The 13,964-nt window shown below is 43.3% G+C and overlaps 3 protein-coding genes across 4 annotated transcripts in view; all 3 read right to left on the reverse strand.

The window, feature by feature from the left end:
- LOC135340621 (uncharacterized) overlaps positions 1-5,794 on the reverse strand; it is a 6,913-nt gene extending 1,119 nt beyond the window's left edge. Inside the window, exons 1-3 of the mRNA XM_064536936.1 lie at positions 4,810-5,794; positions 3,818-4,135; positions 1-1,712 (exon numbers count right to left, since the gene is read on the reverse strand). The exon at positions 1-1,712 is cut by the window's left edge and continues 91 nt beyond it. Coding sequence (XP_064393006.1) covers positions 1-1,712; positions 3,818-4,135; positions 4,810-5,632 — 2,853 coding nt within the window. The 5' untranslated portion in view covers positions 5,633-5,794. The remainder of the gene's footprint in view (positions 1,713-3,817; positions 4,136-4,809) is intronic.
- A 39-nt stretch (positions 5,795-5,833) lies between these two features.
- On the reverse strand, positions 5,834-11,285 carry LOC135340637 (DNA repair protein XRCC1-like). Of its 2 annotated transcripts, none has more exons than XM_064536960.1 (16): positions 11,130-11,285; positions 10,967-11,059; positions 10,703-10,883; positions 10,530-10,609; positions 9,906-10,251; positions 9,734-9,792; positions 9,560-9,681; positions 9,132-9,172; positions 8,996-9,071; positions 8,828-8,934; positions 8,670-8,771; positions 8,534-8,591; positions 6,929-7,002; positions 6,699-6,843; positions 6,105-6,180; positions 5,834-6,046 (listed from the first exon to the last, which is right to left on the reverse strand). In XM_064536960.1, the coding sequence occupies exons 1-16, from the start codon at positions 11,274-11,276 to the stop codon at positions 5,936-5,938; spliced, it is 1,818 nt and encodes a 605-aa protein (XP_064393030.1). In that variant the 5' UTR covers positions 11,277-11,285; the 3' UTR covers positions 5,834-5,935. The 2 variants fall into 2 exon arrangements, with proteins under 2 accessions (XP_064393030.1, XP_064393029.1); XM_064536959.1 differs by having other exon boundaries at positions 8,670-8,783.
- On the reverse strand, positions 11,256-13,950 carry LOC135340650 (RNA polymerase-associated protein LEO1-like). Its single transcript, XM_064536976.1, has 9 exons — positions 13,783-13,950; positions 13,568-13,668; positions 13,348-13,512; positions 13,042-13,239; positions 12,875-12,959; positions 12,521-12,701; positions 12,070-12,254; positions 11,677-11,938; positions 11,256-11,440 (listed from the first exon to the last, which is right to left on the reverse strand). Exons 1-9 carry the CDS (start codon positions 13,882-13,884, stop codon positions 11,376-11,378), a joined length of 1,344 nt encoding a protein of 447 aa, XP_064393046.1. The 5' UTR covers positions 13,885-13,950; the 3' UTR covers positions 11,256-11,375.
- Between the last annotated feature and the right edge of the window lie 14 nt (positions 13,951-13,964).

Below are 13,964 nucleotides of genomic sequence, written 5' to 3' on the forward strand. Positions count from 1 at the left end.
ATTGGGGGTCACAGGGGTCATCGGCTGATGATGAGCAAACGAGGGGGTAGATACGATAAACTGCGATAGGCCAAACCCCCCCACCGGACAGGGGCTGCTCTGGGGGGTGGGGTATCCAAGCATTTGCTCCGGAATCACTTTGAGATCTTGTTGCATGTGCATCATACTTAGAGGAGGTACGTGTAGCTCTCGTGGTCGGAGGCCTTCAGGAAAGTGGTTCATCGATTTATGCGTGTCATGAGATGGTTTGGACATCGGCTCTTCTGCTTCCTCTTGAATAGGCTGCTCACGAGGTCTCTCTGTTTGACTGAGATGATAGATATCGGGTAGGGAGTTTGATCGACGTCTTTTTGGCATTGGTTTGGAAAATTCTCTCTCCATCTCTGGTGTTCGTACTCGTTTGGTCTTGCCCTGCGGAGATCTTTCACCATCCTCTCGAGTTGACATCTCTTCACTTTCTTTCTGCATTGCCATTTTTGCTGAGAACATGGCTATGGTACCATTAGGAAGCAAACAGGGGAAGGCATCGGGCAGATTTCCCTGTAGACCCTGAATAATCGAGGGATCGGTGACCACCATTGGTTTCTTGCCGCCTTGTTGCGACATAAAATGCATCATTGCTTGGTAAGGATTGATGGGAGACGAGGCTAGCTGTGGCAGAGCAGCGGTTACTGGTGATAAGTAGTCACTTGTGCCAAGGATGGTTGGACTGGAGCCAATAAACGGAAACATGCTAGGGGAACCAGTTTGTCCAAAGAAAAACGGATTCATGGGATTCATTGATGATGTGAGGGTTGGTATTGAAGGCAGCTGTAAAGAGGTGGGTATTTGTGAGGTCCTGGGTGGGAGTCCAGGCGAGCGACTTGGACTGAGAGACGGTCGAGTGTTGTGAGTGCCTGCAACAGAGAGTCTATTAGCTGATGAGGTGTGCTTCAGCTGGGGGGGCGGTGATCGTTGAATCGTTTCGAAATGCTGTTTAAGGAATTTCTCCTGTTCTTCTGCGGTGACATTAGAGTTTAGTAACAGTGAGCCGCCTTCTTGACCGGTGGGAAAAGATAAAAGTGGCTTTTTGGGAAGCTTGGCCTCCACATTTTTGCTCCATTGTTTGGCATCGTGAATGTATTCTAGGATTTGCTCTTTGTGGTCAACCTCGACAGTCTTTTTGTCTTTCTTTGATTTCGATTCTCTATACTGGTCAATGTACTCGATCTTGAGCTCGATATTGCTGCCATCACGTAGGAGGGGGGAGGGCTGTGAAACCGAGGTAGGTTTCGGAGCAGAGGGCAAAGGTGTTCGGGGGATAGACTGATAAGCAACAACACCCTCGGGTGTGTACATGAATTCTGGAGCGCTCTCTCTGTGCGTTAGGAGCCCATTTTTCTTCAAAGGAAATTCAGCTCTGTCGCGAGTATCGGATCGATCATAGTACGACTTGGCCTTCCTAAGGTGTGCCGTTGAGTGGAACCGTTTGGGGTTGAGTAACGGCGGGTGTGTTTGCAGCTCGGGTGGGAGGAGGTGGCCGGTTTTCCCAATACCGATGAGACTGCGTGTGGTGGTTGTGACAAGTGGGGAGGGGAGTGTGGGACGTGTGGAGGGTGCGAGGTGCTTTGAGAGCGGCTGCGAGACCGAGGGACTTGCAATCGGTGTGTACCCTGAGGGTATGACCGAGACGTTTGTGGAGAGGGAGGGGCTGGGTACTGTCATCATGTGAACTGCAGTGAAAGAGAACGATGTCGCCATAAACGTGTTTGTTTCAGGGGAACTAAAACAAAGGCCAGACAAATCAGTGCCAAGTATGCACCTCAAAGCAAATCCCTGGGACTGCAATCACAGTTGCCAGAGTTACATGGAACGTTCAAGGAAAATCAGTATTTGTAGCTACACAAATAGAAGCCATTGTATTTAATTGGTCAATAATTTTTAAGTCCCACTTCCTAGAAGATATAGTTTCAACCTCAAAACATGGAAGCCAGTTGAAGGACTTTAATATCCTTAAACTGACACCCTCATATAAGCCCCATTAGATAGCTGGCTCCTCGACTAAAACACTTCCCTCCCTTCCAAAACCAAACAACACTGAAGCACACACGTTGCTAGACAACCATTGCTAACACACAAATATGATGATGATAAATTCTCAATGCTTCACCCACATTACTGTAATTATTAGTGGACATACATAATATAAAGACTGCCTATGCATGTCATTTGAGTATATCCTTCTCTAGATCTGCGGTCATTATGATCATAGAGGTATCCACTCCAACTAACTTATTTGTACGAGATTCAGTAAATGGATTTGCTAGCTAAGCTCCCCAATAGTGTATTAGCAGTTGTCGACCTAGCGTTATTATTAGAGACACTAACCTTGAACGGAGACATGCGACTGTTAAATGCAGACAAGCAATGCTTGGAATAGGAACACAGACTAGAGTTGTGGCTGCCCACAAAACCCAATCATCATGGGGTACTTTGACATATTGTCCCAAATGTGTAGTTCCAATCACATGTTATGTTGGCAGGACCTACACTGTAGATAAACAACACTAGTCCACCTACTCACACAACCACTGCAAACAATGACTAGGCATTCGTATTCTAGGGATACCCACCCATGCAACCCATTACACACTTGTGTAACCAGATGGTTACAAACAAAATTAAGCTTCATTAAAATATTCTCAGAAAGCATCTAATGAATTGTAAAACACATTTTGAGTTGTGTACAGATCTGTATATATATATACTGAGTTCCATTGTATTTTGAAACATGATAAGCTGCAGACAACCAGATAGTTTTCACACAGGAAGTTATCGGTATTTATTAGAAAAACAAACACTATACACATATCCAACAGTAGTACATAACTACTGGTCAGTTAGAAAAAGAGAAAGTACCCAAACAACCCAAACAAGAGAGATACCAGGTCGTGACAGAGCGTGTTGTGCAGGCACGGCAGAGAAACCATGGATCCACACAAGAAGCCAAACATTAATTTGTGTAAGCCTATAGGGGGAGATTACCTCAAGAGAATGCACGCTATTGAGAGTACTAGTGTGGGTGGGTGATGGGATATTCCCACTTCCTAGGGTAGTAAGGTCAGCCCTAGAGACACAGATCTTGGAGAGGCTTGTTGCTAACAGGAAGTCAAGTCTTTTATACTATTAGGGACTTCCTGGAAACTGCAAGGGCCACAACGAAAATACGTTATCAAGGGAGTAGTAATAAACTAACCTATTGCAGCATACAATCACATATTTATCCTTTATATACATAATTATATCCACTTTTACAAAATAATAAATACAGTATTATAGCCTGTTAATACTCTTAGGAATCGACATAATTATGCTTGATTGAAACGATTAAGTATCCAGTGAAATCCCTACACTAGCTTCCATGCATAGAGACACACACGCTATTGTCACCTCGATTACAATAATGGATTGTTTTGAAACAAGTGCCAATTCCAGATAGAAGAAAACAGTGCCGTATCTAATGTACACCTACTAGTACATAGAGAGTGTATGACTCAACAAGAGCATATTATAAGATTCTCGATGCCACTGTTTGTCAACACTTCCTTCACAGAAGGAATGACAAGTCTAAAGGGCATGTGAACACTCACACAGGGACTACACCAACTCTTCCAATATCCCATTAATGGATAGCTTAGGAAATTCCCAACAACATACAATTCAAACAGGAAACTACTTATGTATACTTCAGAGATACATAATAATGGGGTGCTGAATAAACACAGGTCTTAATACAAACACTTGACTCTATACACACTTGTGATAAGTGAGCACTCACCTGACGTTCTGTCTCTGACATGAGTAGGTATCTTCAGCCACACGGTGAAGTTAGAGCCCAGGGTGAGGCCCAAGAGTCCATAGGTCAATTTGCTCGAACCTTGGGAGAAGAGGACCTCCCAGAGACTCTTCAGTCCTCCTCTGTCGAGGAATAGTTCCAGTTCGTGGGACAACTCGTGCCTCATTGTCAGCTGATGGACATTGATGGAGGAGACAGTCTTGACATGCTCGGCGGCTTCTTGACAACTTTTCATGTCAGCATAATGCAGGGTAGTACTCAATGGCTGCTTGCTTGAGTCAAGGCTCTCCCTAGGGGCAGCTGAAGGGGTGAAACCAAGCATGCAGGTATCAGATACAAGCATTTGCATGGACATCCTTGAGAAGCAGACAAACGCTCTCTTGGAAACCTTAAAAAGTACGCATTAATTTTAATTAATGGGCAAAAGGGATTACGATATTGATAACCACTTCCTACCACAATTCAGTCAATGGATTCCATGGTAACCAAATAGCCATACACAGTTCTTTTTGTCACACAAGACTGGTTACTCTTACACTAGACAATTGAACCTCTCTCTGATAACTATTCATAAGTGCAGTCAAGTAACCATTTATATAAGCAACTCTCAAACAGATAAATTATACTTTGATTAAAGATTCAAGAATGTATATAATTACTATAGAGGATATAATACACTGATGCATTGCACAAATACTACCAGCTCATTGTGGAGACAGAACTGAAACAAGATTTAAATTGGTCTACTCACAATCAACCCAATCATTCATTCTGTTTACTTTCTCACATTCACAAACTGTTCCATGTATGTAAGCCCAGGAAATACCCTGGTAATTCTAACCACATCTTCTATATACAAAACCTTACTATTGAATGCAGTGGAATCAACGTCAACAGGGAAGTTAAGATTTAATAGTCATGTACTAGGTACTATAGCCGTTATAATGCATTTAATAATACCAGTTATTTCTAACCTGGTCGTGGCGAAGAAGGTAGTAGAATTCTTTCCAAGCTTGCCATGTGGGATATTTTCAGAGTGAGAAAGGACACGGTGTTTGGTATCTTAGCCATGCAGGAAATGAGAAGAGGGGGTTGCCTTGAGCCCACAGTGTCCACAAATGTACTCGAGAACTTGGGCATGAAAGGGTCGTAGAATTCACCATCAAATCCAGCAAATATTACAGTTTTTGACTTGCAAAAGTCTCTCAGAAAACGACCACTCCTTGAGCCTCCCATTATCTGCTCGTAATTGACACAACCGCAGCAAACTGTGTCTGGCTTCGAGTGAATCCCATGGACGTGAAGTATTCCACGAGACTGTCGATTAGCCCAGTTATGGACGTCCTCTTCGTTCTCCATTAGGACCGGAGGGGTCCCCAGTGTTTGATCGAGGACAACGTCATAGTAGGTGTATATCAATAGTACGCCCATCTTCTGCAGTGCTTGCAGCTTCTCTACAAACTGGTTAGAGGTGTGTGCATGATTGGAGAGGGTGGAGAAGGACTCTTCCAGCCATTGAGTGTAGCTATCGTTCCTCTTGAGGGAGTTGACCACCACATTGCCAACAAAGGAAGGGTCCAACTCATATGCATTCACCAGCAGAGCTCTCTTTCTAATCTTCTCCTCATTGCTGAGCCCAGTCTGTGAGTCTAGCATCTTTTGGACACCTGCTTCTAGCAGCATATTGTAGCTGAGTGCTGCAGGAGGTCTGGATGGACTGGAGAGGCATTCTGCTGCAACTTGAGGGCCCAGTACAAGGATGCATCTCTCAGGGTCTAACTGCACAGTCGGTTCCATGTCTATACAGTTGAAGACAGTGGCAATACTTATTCTGGAGTTAGTTAATAGAACTTGTCCACTTTGACTAGTCCTTTTAGTTAGTTGGGATAGCTTGAGTTCCGCTGAGACAAAGTGGAAGTCAACTATAAATGCTTGGCTTGTGGCAAACACTCATCCCTTTAGGAAATGTGTTTTGCACAGTTGCAAATAGTTGCAATATTAATTATTGGTTAAAGATATTCATTGAGATATGGTTTCCGCCCACAGAACAAGGAAATTCACATGAAGGGTTAGTTTCAACAAAAACTATGAATTAACCTGCTACTTAGGAACAATAATATATGGTTGATAAGGGACACAAGTCTGTTTCTGATGACACACAAAAATCCACTGTGGTTTCACAAAGACAAGCTTGCTGTTCTCCGATAATGCCTATGGGGAAAATCATTAATTATTTAATCAGATTTACAGCTTTAGATGAATCACTAACCTGGTCAAAGTGGTTGTCCCAGTCCTCCAGTGAAATCACATGAGACACATTCCCACTCATGTAGCTCTCAATGCGTCTATACAAATGTTATATGTAACTGCTCAGGAAACACACAGAAACCACATGCACTATAGTGTACTGTAAATACCTTCCCCACAATCAGCCATTTCCTGAGCAATAACTAAAGGCATAATGCAATAAGAGCATACACACACACTCATATGGCTCACTGGGCTATATCCTGAGCACCATGTAATTATGAATAATGCAATAGCAAACACGCCACTACGAAGCAAAATAATACCATAAGTGGGCAAGAGTCAGTACCCATATAGACACCTGGCAACAGAGAAATGTTTGGGAGAAATACCTCTCCAAAAGTTAAACAAACCACTTCCAGAGAAGTAATTGGCTGCTCCTAAAATATCTCAAACGCCATAAAAAGACATGCAGTGTGACCCCACTCAACACTACCACTAACTAACCTAAACATGATGACTACTGACACTGGCAACAGTGCATGTCCTGCATACATAATCTATTGTACATATATACGTACATCATGAGGAAGTGTGTGTTGTCAGTGGTACTCACCCGTTGTAGGCAGTGATGTACCGAGTGATGAGGTGGCGATCAGACAGAGAACAATTGCCATAGAGGAGAAAGGTGCACTTTGAGAACAGGTCAGGGAGTTTGGTGAGATCAGAGAGTGTGGGAGCCTTAGTCCCAGTAGTCGTCTCTATATAGGTGCAGGGACGCTGGTAACATTACAGCCTAACGTACACAATATATAGCCTAGACAGAGAGTGTAGCCAACTAGCTACCTTCTTCATCAGTGGAGCCGCCATAAGGATCTTCAATAGTGACCTTGGTCATCTTTGGCTTCCTCTCTCGAGCTCTGTGCACATAAATTAAGAGTCGGGTGATGATCGAGTGCATGGTCTGAGGCTAGTGTAAGGTCACCCATCACTAAGCTTGCTTCCACTGCTATCATCACTTCCCAATACACACACAATGTACTTGGGTATCTACCTGAGTATTAGTAATCATTATTGGTAACCAAAATTGTTATCAGAGGAACTGTAGAACTGATAAAATTACCTCCAATAAAATTTAATAGGTAATCAAATATCTCGCTATACTCGCCAACAGACTGACATATAGGATGCTGGGTTATACATCATTCATTACCAAACTACTAAATAAGTATAGTGCTAGTCAAGTCATAGGAAACAAACATTAGTGACCTAATGTTGGGATTAGGATGTCTGGCTAGATCACTTTAAGAGGATGCATATATAATATAATATATGCGAATCCTTAAAAACAAGTTGTGTGCTATATTACAAGATTTACAAATACGAGAGGAAGTGAAGACATCCTTAGATTGAAATACACTCCTGATTGATTGAACACATATACCTCAACCCACACCCCTACGCCAATCAGTCTAGTTAGTATTATCAGGAATCTGCTCTTGGTATTGTGCATATCGTAACAGCTGGTTCAAGCACGATTGAGGTAGACCACTCCATGCCTGCATAGTTGCTTACATACAGCAAATCACCATGGAGAGTGCACGAACCCACAAGCCAATGTAAGAGAAGCCAGAAGTACGCAGATAAGGACCACATTAAATTAACCCGTGGCATATCATCGAATACCATAGGTATTATAATTAACAGCATGGAGAAATGAGGAGGGGGATAAAAATAGTTTTAAAGTATGCATATCACAGAATTATTTGGACTGAGTGTCATACTTCCACTTTTCACACCCAATTTGTACGGAATTCAACACACGTATTATACACTACACTATGAGTAATCATGACAAGCCGACTACTGTTACATGGTAATGATAAACGTAAACAAACCTAAACCTACTGCAGACACTATAATAGGGACCTAACAGAGGTATGTAAGATGACCAATTCATGGCATTTAAAGATTTAAGCATTGACCAGTAAAGTATGTGCTAATAAGTATACACCTTTCAATGAATAGATAGAGGCTGCTAGTATTTTATAATAGCAGGAAATTGGTGGATTTAGGCACCGTGGTATTTTGGCACACTAATAACGAACTGTTAACATACAAGTAGTCTAGAGAGTACACAAATGTACCTATATCATCAATCGTACCCAGAATATCACAACACTATGGCAACCACAGGGTGCACATACCTCCATACAGTGGTTACATAATACTACTGAGTGCACGCACAACCTCACCAAGATCAGGTTTCCATATTACATAATAATTGAAATGAAGGGAGGGCATATGAATAAGTTGTAGTTTAATCAGGATAATAAAGAAGGCTCTGAATACTGGCAGGCAATATGGCAACACACTGAAAGGATATATGACATTCAATACTGGGTCACTAGTAAGGACATTGAAGCATTGCCCAGTAAGAAGTAAACACACCTTTCAATTTCATCCTCAGTGTCGCACTCTGACGAGTCGTTGAGTTGTTTTAGTTTCACTACAAGTATACAAATACCGTCATAAACACACACACACACACACACACACACACACACACACACACGCACGCACGTACCTTCAGTATCAGTGTCTTCATCAGTGGAGCCACCATACATGTCGTCTGTATCTGTCACTGGCCCACTCTTGGGCTCGTCCACTTCCATTTCTTCAACACTATCTGCAGGGACAGCTAAACACCAACTGACAAGGAGAGGTATAATAATGGCTACTGACCTGTGGAGTCCGGCTTGGTATTAGCCACGCCCCCTGGGGCACCAAATATGGCTTCTTCTTTCTTGTCGTATTCCTCATCCTCGCTGTCTCCGCCAGACAATCGATATCTTTATTATAAGGAGACAATTAAGTATAACCAAAACAACTGGCGACATCTTTATAACTCACTTTTTGGCCGGTAGTCTTCGCTTCTTGATATGGCTGTCCGTTATCCATGCCTTGGAGACAATGAGTCCACCTTTGGCTGTATGCATGGTGATTACGGTGTTGCTATGGCAATGTAAACGGTGTTACAGTTCTGTACCTTTGACCTGGTTGAACTTTGGCGTATTAGGAAAAGCACACCTGTGATGACCAACAGGGACAAACACTAACCTTAGCTCAAAACAATTAATGATTGAATGTAAACATCTCTTAGATGATTGGATGACCAGTTCTGACACTAACTGTGCTATTGTCTACAACGTGGATGCCTGGTCAGGATTACGATCATCACGCATATACAGCCAATCACACGGTTATTATTATTAGGGTTGTATGGACACATAGTTAGATGGCTTGTAACTACAGGTCAGGAAACTCAAACTAGTGGACCAAGCTCCTATGTTACAACCCTGGAATACACTTCCATTCTGAACCCCTCTCCATTTATACAATAATGATTACTCAGCCTATCCTATAAAAGTTCCTATGCTAGCTACAGGGGGGCTAGTGGCTGAGATAATGACTTACACGAGGTGTGTGCAAGAGTCTGTCCAGTCAGACTGGAATGTGGCACCCATGTCCGTGGCCTTGCCCCTCAGGTCGCCTCTGAATGGGTTCTTGAAACCACTCAGTGTGAAAACAATACCAGTCTGAATGAATGACAGTGGGAACCATTATGCAAAAACTTTTACATGTACATACCATGATTTGTTTAAAGGGTACAGCTTTGCTGGAGGATGGCTCTGTGCTGTCATCTGAAACTGTGGAGGAAAAACACACAATCAAAAGTTGCATTAGAACATTCCAAAGAACCGTGAATTCTGATACAATGAAATAAGTACTAGCTCTCATGCTTAGTAATGTAGATGCTTACTTCTAGCTTTCTTGACTGGCTTATGTTCCACTGCTGATTCAGCAGCTCTCTTCCTACTACTCGATGCAGTGGCCCTGCCTTTCGAGGAGGGCTTTCTGATCGGTGGATCTGATTCGTTGCCTTTGAGTGCCTCGGTGGTTGCAGCCCGGGCCTTTGCCGCCATGCTCAGTCCTCCAGGTGAGGAAGACGAGGAGTGTGTTGATGGCTCCTTCTTAAAGAACAGGCTACCAGTAGGTAGGTCTTTCGTCTCTTCTTTGAGGGAGAAAGCTCCCAGTTTGGCTGGTGGGGTTGCCTCAGAGTCGGGAGGGGAGTGGAGCTTGAGGAAGGACAGACCATATGGCTCTTTCTGGAGGAAAGGGGGAGAAATTCATAACTAATTAGGGAAATGTATATGGGATATTATAATACAGGAAACTGACATAATTATAACAATGCTTGAAAGTTTTGGAATAATTACAATGTATACCTATATCATATTTTCAGCAATGCTGTTTTGACACCTAATAGAGTTATTATGTCAGGATCAAGATATGCTAACCATTCCCCTCTAATCAATGCAAATCATAGCAAACTTTTCCTGTGTATGATAATAATAATTGGAGAGTGAGCCAAACAAGTGAATACCTTGTTGAATGGTTGTGTGCACACGATCTTCACCCTGTCCCATTTTTGCTCAGCCACCGGTTTAGCAAGCTTCTCTTTCCCTGCACGGAAAAGCCTTTTCAATATAAGGTTGACACTATAATGATCATTAAGCAACCAACTGAACGGAAAATTCTTAACGTCTAATTTCTCACCAAACATTCGGACCCTGTTGGTGTTGGACCATTGTTTGCTCTCAATAGGTGTCATGAGTGTGGACATCCCCACTAACACCTCAAATAGGTCAGGGGTGCTCGACCGCCCCAACAACACCTCCACAAAAGCACTGCCCTCATTTCCTATGTCCACAGAGTGTATCAGAGAGGACTTCTCCAACTGTAAGTAACGTTAATATATACACTATAAATTAAGCACTGAAGCGCGGCCTGGACCCAAGATCGAGACTAGATAATTTTTACCTGGAGCACTACAATTGCTTTCTTCTCACCAGCCGATGCACACTTCCATTTCCTATAAGTATCTGGGTTCAGTAAGTTATCGGCAGGGTGGCTCTACAGTTGTGAAATGTTGTATTTAATATGTTATGATGCATGCATGGTCAGACAGGCCAGAATCTCTCACCGGGTCCTCACTGCTGACAGAGTGTATGTGCTGTATCTTGATGATAGGCATGCTGCTGTGGACCTTGAGGAGTGCTTTGGAGTAGATCTTATCACGCCTACTTTTTGTTGTTGTTGAAACCATTCGTTTGGGTAAAGATCGTGACATTAAAAATCAATTTATAATAAAGTGAGAGTGGTTCATGAGAGTACACACATGTACGTATGGAGAGCAGAATCTACTGTCTATAAGTTAAGTATGTGAGAATCAGTCACTTTCATCTTCATCGCTCAGGATACGTTGTTTGCTTCTCTTTACTTTGACACCAGATTCTACATGGAAGAAAAAATGTCCCAAATAGTAAGGGAAAATACCTAAGCTACAACCATACGTAATAACAAACAGGCAGTACAACAGGAAAAACATCTAAACTACAATCACGTGTACCAGCTACATGAAATCTACAAGTTAGCATCAAAAAACAAGTCTATTTAATAATAGCAAAACCATTATCTCTTGTACAGCATGTGACAACAACTACACAACTTAACAGACATGCCACGCTCACCTCTCTTGGTCCCCTCATCGTCCTTCTTAGCTTGCAGTAGCCTCTGCCTCTCCTCATCACTGCTACCATCCTCACTATCGTAGGCCTTGTACACCCTGGAGCGCACACTGCTCTTGATGGCACCAATGTCATCCTCCAGGTCCAGCTCACGATCAGGCTCCAGGTACGATGCTGTCAGACCACCCTTTTGAGCATGGCGCTCTCTAATACGACGTTTCTGGCTCTCCTTACGCACGTTTGCTCTTAGATTCACCTCCTCTTTCTGTGAACAGTAACAAGCATAATTACGTACGCACGTACACACATCCTTTGCCTACAGCATCCATTGAATATTTAGCATGCACACTGACACTACAAACACAATAATGGGGTACCACTAGTATTAGTATTCACCTTAATTCTGGCTAGTCTGTCTGACTCAGGGTCCCTGCCCACTGCTGGGAGCACTCGTATCTTCTGTGCCTTGGAGAACCGATCAGCAATGGAGAGTGTCATTTTACGATGCGTTTGACTGTCCGTTGAGTGGGGTCTAAAGGTGAGCTTGTTCCTGAATACAGCCTGACCTTGCAGCCCAGTACCTGCAACAGTGTGTAATACAGCAATGTAAAGTTGATGTGTCATATCTATCTAGATAATCCAGGGTTTCATGGGATCGATAGCACATCGAAAAAAGTGGGACCATGCTTACATGTAGTTGAATCACAATGATTCCAAAAAAATGATGTCTGTACAATTTTCATACTTTTAAGTTTAATTATTCTATGGGGGGGGGGGAGGGGGGGGAAGCTTCCCAGGTAACTCGTATAACAGGACAATAACTAGATAGTTGTGATGGTTAGCTGACCTTGTCTAACAAAGAGGTGACTGTACTCTCCAGACAAGATCTGCTTGTTAATATCGAATATCTCTCCTCCGAGATAGAGGGACATTGATCCATCAGTCCAGCGCACTATCCGAGCATTGCTCTCTCTCACCTCGTTGCCAGCCTCATCCATCGAGTAGCGCCATCGAATAGTGTTCTCAACCTGAACAAATTAATGGAAGGATAGGTACATGCTAGAGCACTCTCAGAAACTGCTAGGACTTGTTCAAACAATACACAGATTCGAAACTTGGAAGAATGGATGAAAATGCCTTATCTTGAGGATTACATACAATAAAAGCTTACAGATTAGATTATTTATACTATTCTCTATACCTTTAGTTTGAGTCTGGTCCTCCCCTCCTCGTCCAGCACATCATCATCCTCTCCCTCGTCCTCGTACAAGTCAGGCACAAACGGTCTAGGAGGGGATACTGGGTTAGGATGAGTGTTTGGAGCTCTAGCTTAGTGTGTCCTCGAAGCTAGACTGTTTGTGCATATACCTAGTCTCCACTGAGAGGAAGTTTGGTAGTTTGACAAAATGCAAGTCTGAGCCGATGTGTGCAGTACAGCGAGGTATCTCCACAAATATCCTGGGAACCTCCTCCTCTGGAGCAGCTGGCTCCTCTCCTGTGGCCCCTCTTTCCCCTGACTCTTCTGTCATCAGCTCATGTCGGTGAAGGGTGGGCATATCATCATCCCTAGGAAGCACGAATAATTCCATGTCAGAAATTTCAAAACTTTTTATAAATACTGGGCTTACCTGACATAACAATTACCGATTTAGTAATGTTACACAAGCCACTCACGATGAAGACAGATCTAATCCCTCCCCAAACAGTCTCTCCACAGTCTTGGATTCACCCTCGTTAGTTTCCATGGGTACCGGGGATTGACCAATAGGAGAAGCCACTGGGGGTTCAGGTGTTCCCTTCTCCCTATCCTCTGCAGATTCACTCTCACTACTGGAGTCACTGCAGTGCATAGCATATATAAGGATATTATTGTGGATTTGTGGTAGCTGCTTACGATAGAACATCAGTTCCAAAGATGTCTTGAGTGGTGTTCTTCTGACTCAGTAGAGTGTTCTCCTCACTCTCACTGGAGGACGCATCCTTTGGGACATTCACCTAGATTGCAAAGTACAAGAGTGTTAAGCATAGTCACCCATCTGCCCATTGTGAACCTTTCATCAAAATGGTGCACACCACCTTTCAGCCCCTGCTAGCTAGAACAGAGCTTACCTTCTGTGGCTCCTCCTCTGCTACGCTGCTCTCCTCAGAGGTCTCTGCCTCGCTACTGGAGGCACTGCTCTCGCTACTACTGCTCTCCTCTTGAACATCCATTTGATGGTGATGAGTTAGGCACTGATATTGGCTTCTTTGTTGTCGACCCTTTGCCACTGGATCACCAGGCACTCCCCTAG

This window comes from Halichondria panicea, chromosome 9 (assembly GCF_963675165.1).
Source record: "Halichondria panicea chromosome 9, odHalPani1.1, whole genome shotgun sequence".
NCBI lineage: Eukaryota > Metazoa > Porifera > Demospongiae > Suberitida > Halichondriidae > Halichondria > Halichondria panicea.